The sequence below is a fragment of the Taurulus bubalis genome (assembly GCF_910589615.1).
Source record: "Taurulus bubalis genome assembly, chromosome: 16".
Taxonomy (NCBI): Eukaryota; Metazoa; Chordata; class Actinopteri; order Perciformes; family Cottidae; genus Taurulus; species Taurulus bubalis.
Genome location: NC_136604.1, coordinates 19,273,453 through 19,282,191, shown reverse-complemented (window position 1 = coordinate 19,282,191; position 8,739 = coordinate 19,273,453). Strand labels below are relative to the sequence as shown.

The 8,739-nt window shown below is 40.4% G+C and overlaps 1 protein-coding gene across 1 annotated transcript; it reads right to left on the bottom strand.

Annotated features, from left to right (window-relative positions):
* Nucleotides 1-555: 555 nt before the first annotated feature.
* On the bottom strand, nucleotides 556-6,953 carry LOC306748703 (CMP-N-acetylneuraminate-beta-galactosamide-alpha-2,3-sialyltransferase 2-like; the record flags this gene model as incomplete). The annotated part of the gene is made up of 6 exons (XM_079231916.1): nucleotides 556-1,281; nucleotides 1,450-1,569; nucleotides 1,670-1,715; nucleotides 2,504-2,683; nucleotides 2,820-3,016; nucleotides 6,927-6,953. 6 exons carry the CDS (start codon nucleotides 6,951-6,953, stop codon nucleotides 1,114-1,116), a joined length of 738 nt encoding a protein of 245 aa, XP_079088042.1. The 3' UTR covers nucleotides 556-1,113.
* Nucleotides 6,954-8,739: the final 1,786 nt, after the last annotated feature.

Genomic DNA, 8,739 nt, shown 5'->3' with positions numbered 1-8,739 from the left:
GTCTCTGTTCTGGGGAAACTCAGCCGGACCTGCTCCAGTCTTGTTTTTGGGGGGGATTTCACTTGACGTCTGCGAGCCAAAGACTTCACAAACAAAATGCCTTGCAGGGAAAGCTGCTTGCCAAAACCAAACGGGTTCCACAGCATATTCATAACATGAACAAATAGATGAATAAATGTAACATTTTGTGAAAAATCAGAGGGTGTTTGGGGATCATAACGACCGATGCAAGTCTGGTTTGACTAAGCAGATGATTCGGTCTTTTATAGCTTCTATAGCCTTTTAAAGTCTCAACTATCAAAGGGTTTTCCATACAATCATGATTCCAAAGAGGGTTTCTTGGTTTCTAGTCATATTCATGAATTGACGTTATTTGAAAACATGTTTCTCCTCTCACCTGTAGTGCTATTTAACAATCAAGAATGTGTTGGTGCAGGTTTTTGAAGATGGCAGCCATAGAGATGTCTATAATAATATAATGGGATCATATGACACTCAGCAGTAACGCGTACTGAAGAATAATACCATAAGGAAAATAAAGGAAAGCACTCCAAAAAAGGCAACAACTTTTTTATTACAATAGTTAAATATAATTAAATAAGGTTGAGTATACTTCACCATTACCCCAACCTGTTTTGCTCCATGTAAACATACATTTTGGCACGCGTTTTTATCCATAACCTTTAAGACTACTTCAGTTATAAGAATATTGTGGTCACATTCATGAGGGTATTTATACATCATACATATACATAGATATATACCATCCGTAACACAGGCGAGCAATCCTTTACTACTTCAAAATTGACATCTCATGAATTAAAATGGATCTTTAATGTTAAAAAGATAATGGTCTGTTTTTCGTGAAGACATTATAAACAATGAAAAAAACCTAACTAACGATGCTCTGTATTGTAAAAAGCTCTCGTGTTCATTTGTTTTCCCTGACCGTACTACTTTATTCACACAGAGAAAAACGCGGACACAGCAGAATAAAACAGCTGTTTGGTTAGCGTGTAGTAGGGGTGTCCGTCTTGAAGGCTTCTTAGTCTCGTTTCGCTTTCTACGTGATTCACTATCAAGGCTTGAATACGTGAAATGCTGAGAAAAAGATCACCACCCCCTATAAAACGTGATTATTTGATGCTGATCAAGCTCCTTAATCATTGCATACTCTGTATCTCCAGGATGCCCTCCAGTTTTTAACTTTTTGTTTCTGAGCTCTTCCCAGTAATGACTCCAGTTTCCATCACTGTCTGCTCCATAACCGAACACATGGACCTGGGAAGACAAAGGCAAACACATTTAGAAACAGATAATGTGGTGAAAGCATTCATAAAATCTCACTAAATAACACAAGATTGCACACTTTTTCCTTCGTCATCTTTAGCATCCACTTGTCAATCATCAGTGTGTTACAACATTCTCTCAATCTAAAATAAAACCCACCTCGTCACAGATATGCAGAGCAAGGACCAACGCCATGAAGCCAGTGGATGGATAACGGCCTTTCCTCTGCAGCCACACTTCATGAACATACCTCATGAGCGATGGATTAAGGACCATCACCTGTTAGGAATCAGAATTAGTCTTTAAAAGTACTTCATGAACCAATACCTTTAAAGCAAGTAAAGTTGATTGATGAATGCATTAAAAAAATAATACTCACCAAATCCTTGTTGGCCTTGATTTTTGATCTCATTGGTGCATATGACCTGTTGAAAAAAGCATGACATGTCAAACTCAACAACAAATGATGCTATGTTTGTAAAATGATAAGCCATGAATTTACACAATGCATTTGCATGTCGCCCTTGCCGACATTAAGGATTACCGACCACCTACACTGGCGCCCAGTGTTTGCATCTCATGTAAATAATGCTGCTTGCTGACGCACGCTTTGAGCAACTGGCGTTCATTGTGTGACACTTTTAGTGGCTTTGCCCCTGCAGGTATACAGAGCGCTTCAGGGAGAATGCTCATACTATAATGCTCATGACCACAACAGTGGTGGTGGGGATGCGGAGGAATGTGCCAGGTTAGTAGCATTGATGGAAATGATTCTGCTGCCATGTTTGGAGTTAATGCCCTCAATCAGAGCAGTAGTAAAAACCCAATGCAAAGCCTCCTCAGCAGCGATGTTACTGAATTAACCTTTGTTTAGTAGTTTTTAGAGCAGTATAGTTGTGGTAGTGTTAGGTTGAGAGTTACACTTTAAACAAATTCAATGTAAATCCACCTGCTGCATCATTTAGATAAATGCAAACAGAAGTGGCAAAGGGCTGATAGATGAAAACACGGTCTAAAGTAGGCAGTAAACAGCCATCGAGCTCGGAGAATAGTGACATGGGGAACCGGAGTTGGTGGATCTACTGTTCATCAGAACACAAATGAAACATGAAATTCACCCCGCGGTCCGTCCGCCTCACTCCCTTCCACCGGGTGACTTCAGAGGACGGGCCGTAGCAACGGCTCTTGAAATGCAACGAAAAACATGACTCACCTTCCAGAAAATCCTGTGCTGAGGGCCTTTGTAACCCACTCCAGATCCAGTATCTTGAATGGAAACAGCACAAGACGAGTGGTGTTGTCTAAATCCACAGCGCTCTCTGGATACATGACATGATGAGTAGTTCTGGTCCCAACATCTGCTTCATAGCCTTTGGTACGACCTTGGTTCATTCTACACAGCACAAAGGGATATATTTCATATGTCAACGTCTTTTTCAGGAACAACAGGGCGTGAATTTCCACTTTTACTTTCTGACATTGAGGAGAAAAACACATCAATGTTCCTCCAAATGTCTCAACCCATTTACCTTATGACGACGTCCTGGAAATCTATGAGAGGCCCAAAATGTGATTTCTTCAAATTAACAGAATTGCCCACCACAGCACAAGTCCTGCAGCGGTCGGGGCTGGACGCTTCAACTTCAGCGCTGATCGGGATCATCTGAAACATCTTTTTCACCGTTTCTTTGTAGGCACTGAAGCGCTGCCTGTTATCCTGTAAGTGCTGTCAGGAAGACCAAACATTACTGACATTAGACCGCAGGAATTGTACTTAATAAACAAATTGTTGGTCACCGTCACCACAGTGTTTGCATGCCAAAAGATATTTTGAAATAATTTGTTTGTAAGGAATTTCTCATCCCCAATGCTCATTGTGTTGCATCAAACTGCGTATTATTTTGTGTGCCCAGTTATGGCTGCATGCTCAAGGACCTCTTGTGGTTGCAGCGACTTTCTCAAAATGGAGGTTGAGAGGCTGTTTGTTATCTTGCAAGGTCACAACTTACCTTCCACCAGGTGAAATTATTCTCTGAGAGATTGTAGTTTACGGACAAAAAGGGTTCAGCAAATTTGCAAAAACGCTGCATAAACAACGAGCCGTTGTTTAAACATCGGTCACAAGAGCAGGGTCTCTTATGCCGAGGCGGGAAGTATGATGAGATGTCTCCTCTCCAAAACACACAGCTGCCCGTCACACACAGCAGGAAAATGAACACTCTCCCTTTTGAAATCATCTTGGAGGTGTGACGTCTGTGAATGGGAAGCAATCTGTAGACAAAGTGTGTGATGAAATAGACGAGAGTGTATTCAGTGGTGGAATGCTATTTTATACTTCTAGTCTACTTTAACAGGAGATATTGTACTTTCTACTCAGCAACCTTGAAAGGCTTCTCCCCCCCCCCCTCCCCCGAACGCATCACCCTTTTTTGTGCAGCTGTTAGAGTGGCGACACGCTCATCTATATGAAGCAGACGACTTTATAGTAATTACACTATTTAGCGTTAATGAAGCATGAGTACACACTTAATTCATCATTTATAAAGCATTGTTCCAACATGAACACTCATTAGTAACTCATTAGTATGCAATTCATAAACAGTTATAACCGTTTTATTCTTGATTAATAAGCTTCACTATTATGCGTTTCATGATTGGGTTTTCATACTTTATAATAATAATAATTATTTCAATTTATATCGCGCTTTTCTAGATGCACAAAGATGCTTTACATTATGGACAAGAGACAATGACAAACAGAACAAAAATGAAAGACAAATAAATTATTATAAATGATGGATTCCCCATTTGTCAACGTCTTTTTCAAGGGAAACAGGGCGTGAATTTCCACTTTTACTTTCTGACATTGAGGAGACGCCAAATGTCTCCACCCATTTACCTTATGACGACGTCCTGAAAATCTACTAGAGGTCCGTAATGTGATTTCTTCAAATTAACAGAATTGCCCACCACAGCACAAGTCCTGCAGCGGTCGGGGCTGGACGCTTCAACTTCAGCGCTGATCGGGATCATCTGAAACATCTCCTTCACGGCTTTTTTGTAAGCACTGAAGGTGGGATTTCTAGACTGAATGCGCTGTCAGGAAAACCAAACATTATTTACCGTTAGACCAAAATAACCAAATTGTCAGTCACTGTCACCAAACAGAATGAGATCCATGTGCTGGAACAAGAGCTGCACGGTGGTGTAGTGGCTACTGTCAACCACCTCACTGATGGCCAATGTTGAATGTGATTGTATTTCACTTTCTGATCCTGATTTGAACTGCAGGTTGAGAGACTGGTCACAACTTACCTTCCACCAGTTGAAATTATCCTCTGAGAGATTGTGGTTTATTGAATAAAACGGTTCATCAAATTTGCTAAAACGCTGCATAAACAACGGCTCATCTTCAGATAAACATCGGTCACAAGCGCAGGGTCTTTCATCCCGAGGCAGGAAGTATGAAGAGATGTCTCCTCTCCAAAACACACAGGTACCCGTCACACACAGCAGGAAAATGAGCACTTTCACTCGTGAAATCATCTCGGAGGTGGGACGCCTGTGAATGGGAAGCAGAATGGAGACAAAGTATGTGATGAAATATTGTATATTGTATATAAATTCATCTGGCTGTTTCAATCTTTTCTAAATAACCACCAATATATAATATTAGTAGTATATATAGTAATAATATAATAGTAGTATATATAGTATAATTATGTTTTTGTTTCTGCTAGCATTTAAATTACCCAACAAAATATAAAAATATTAGCTTTTTTGGCCAATAATCTGAGTGAGAAGATTACATATTCATAGGATACCTCAAGCAGCTCCAGGTTATCTTCCTCATCCCCCTTGTTCGAGACCGTGACAATAAAAAAAGTGAAAATAAATTCCCTATAACTCCACCGTATCGGCTACTAAACACAAGTTAAAAAGTGATCCACTCATGTAGGCTCGTGAAAGTCAACAGGACCAACAGCTTTGACCTCCTCCGATCGTCCGAGAGCCGTCACTTTCTTTATTGACCCACCTTGCTTAAATAAAATAGTCATGCATACTGTATACTGTGCAAGGTGAGGGGACAGGAGACACTGACGCTCGCATCTGAATTCCCAAAACCAACGTAAGAGCTGTGTACAAAGGGGGGAGGGGGATGTTGAGCGAAAAACGTAACTTAAATGAAGCATGACATAATGAAAGAAAATTGTGGTCACTTAAAAAAATGAACCAATAACTTATACTTCTACATTAATTATGTTTTATTAACTGATAAAATAGGTCAACCATTTGTCTTAGAAGAAGTTCTAGCTAAACATTAAAGCCACAAAGTATCTAAGCCTTTCCAGACCATTGAAAAGCACGAGCTACATAACTGTGTTACATTACTAACATTTCACATGCTATTAATTAAAAAAATACTTAAAGTCATAATTTAAACTCACCTTCATGTAGTTACTGAAGCAAAGCGAAAAGAATCCTCAGCGCGCTCTGGTCAGTCCGCTCTACTTGTTGCAGGTGGAAAGTAACGGTGAATTGCTCCGCCTCGATTCACTGCAGGTTGTGAGGTTAAGACCCTGACGTCCTTGGTATGCATTGTATAATGCATTGTTTGGTGTTCTCCGCCGTCTTCATCCACAGACTCAGTGTCATTCAACAGACAAGCATTCTCCTGTAAAATGAAACAAGGTTGAGAACCAGTGGAATATGGCATCACATTAAGTTAAAAAACCTTAAATGTCATGGAAAAACAGTTTGTAAAAATTGGCTGTTTTCTTCAAAATATAATCTGAAATTAGAGGTAATTTGTCTCATGACTGATTTGAAGTCGGCTCATTAAGGAGATTTTGAAGAGCTTTTATTTTGTAGTTAAACATCAGCATGTCTTGATTGTCTCTGAGTGACATCTTGCGGTGGTCTATTAATCTGAAGTGGAATTAGTTTGTAACTATGGGTCATTTCCTTTCTAATGAAATCTGAAATTAGACCTAAATTGACGTTAGCTCATGGAAATTTTGAAGGGCTTTTATTTTGTAATTCATTGAAAAGACATCTTGAAGAGGTCTACTATTAATCTGAAGTGGAATACGTTTCTAACAATGGACTATTTCATTTCAAATCTAATCTGAAATTAGAGACACATTGGCTCATGAATGTGACTTTCTAGAGCTTTTATTTTGAAAAACAAAATCCGAATGTCCTGATATTGGAAGAGGTACCTTCCAAGGTGGCATGCTGTCGATATCAGGTATAAGTATTCACACAAGAGAAATACAAAATGTTCTTGGAATACAGTTTGCATTCACCGAAAGTCTGCTCTTATTTTGAAGCGCACGCTCCGTAATGCCTAGTTAGTGCATACGCGTGGCGAAATAATCCGTGCGGGCTGGTTTGACTGCATTCGGCATTTATAGCTGTCAAGTTGTCAACTATGTATTCTCCTGAAGTCCCGCCATTCGTTCTCTCTGCTGAGTCAGCACAACGTCTGCTGTATTCACTCGTCCCTCCTCTTGTGTGTCTTTATTCTCTTGAAGTTTGCATCCGGGCATTTCTAAACCCAGCAGCAGAAACCCTTCTCACAGCCTACATCTCACCGCTGTGTGGCGTGCTGTCCACACACATGTTGAATTCACCTTCTGCGGGCTGAAGACGCACTTCATCGTGAACGCAGGACCGGATGCTGCTGAAGCTCGTGCTCAGCTGTGGAGCGCACCTGTAGCTGATGAATGAATGAATGAATGAATGAATACATACTTTATTAATCCCCAAGGGGAAATGTGTTGTCGGAGTAGCAATTTACAGACATGAAATAAAATATAAAAACAACAGGGATGAAAGATATATACAAACATAACAATAAAAATAGCTGGGATGAAAGATGTGTACAGGGCAGAGAGTATTAATTTAGGAAATTAAATTAAACTTAGACAATACTTATTCCTGGAATTATAGTCTGTCTTTTTTTCTTAGAATAGAAGCGGATTCTCCGTCTGATGAGGTCCCAAACTAAAACATCAATACGTATCAATTGATGATGGTGGCAATAATGCAAATAATTGTGCCATGCACTGCACAACTGCTTTATTTGGCTTTTGATGATTATATGTTGAAACAACCAATATGAGAGATTCCCTCATTTATGAATAAGCACAGTGGTGAAAGAGGTATCCGGGTCTCAAAACAATTGCGCACGAACGTTTCCTTCATACAGTCTTGTGATCTATAAAAACAAACTTCCGCAGGGGGGATTTTGTGGCAATCTTTCCGCAAACTCTGACCCATGCGCACAAACGTTTTTGGGAGACGCCGAGAAATTGGCGACGCAGAGGTGGTGAACTGAAGCCAGACTGCAGAGACGTCTGCACCCTGGAGCGCAGAGGAGCGCAGCGCCGACACTGCTGTGGAGCAGCTGGCGATGCGCGTCAGAGAACTGCAGGACTGAGCGTCGTTACTGATTTAAACATGCTATACTTTACCATCGCAGGAGTTGGCAACACTAGCGCTGGTCGGGAACATCTAAAACATTTATTTCATCATTTCTTTGTAGGTACTGAAGCTCTGCCCTCTGACCTGTAAGCGCTGTCAGGAACACCAAACATTACTCACATAGAGTGACCACCACTTTGTTTATTTAGTACAATTGCTGTGGTCTAATGATTAGACCACAGCAATTGTACTAAATAAACAAATTGTTGGTCACTGTGTGTGTGTGTGTGTGTGTGTGTGTGTGTGTGTGTGTGTGTGTGTGTGTGTGTGTGTGTGTGTGTGTGTGTGTGTGTGGGGGAATATTTGTGTCTTGGAAAGTGTGTAAGGGCTACTAAAACATATGCAGGATTCATACGGTCATGGAAAACCTGGAAAAGTCCTTGAAAAAAATAAAATCCCCAAAGTTTAGTAAAAGTCATGTAAATGTGTTATATTCATGTGTTCATGACGTTCATTTACGCTGAGTTTGAAATAATGAATATGCTTTTAAAAGAAAGACGCTCAAAATATAAGCAGGCGTACATACAGGCATCTATATAAATGTTTATTATTTTAATCAAACTATTGTCTCATTCATTTGAGTCATTTAAAGTTTACTGTATGCTTTGTATTCTCATTGTTAGTTTAAATACTACATTTTCTCACTTGTTCATGCTTACACTGAGATTTCACAAAATGTTTGGTCATGGAAATTTGGTTTAAAGTCATGGAAATGCATTAGTGAGAATGTGTATGAACACTGATATGGGATTATTACACAGACGTGTGAAAATGGCAGCATGGCATCCACCACGAATGCGGCTCAATAGCGTAGTCAGATCTCCCCAGGGAGGCTGCGAAGGCGAAGGGCCACCCCAGCAGCATGAAGAAGGACACCAGCAGCAGCCGCACCGGAAAGACTGTAACTGACATCAGTGCTATCTGGAGGGAGAGAGAGAGAGAGAGAGAGCGAGAGAGAGA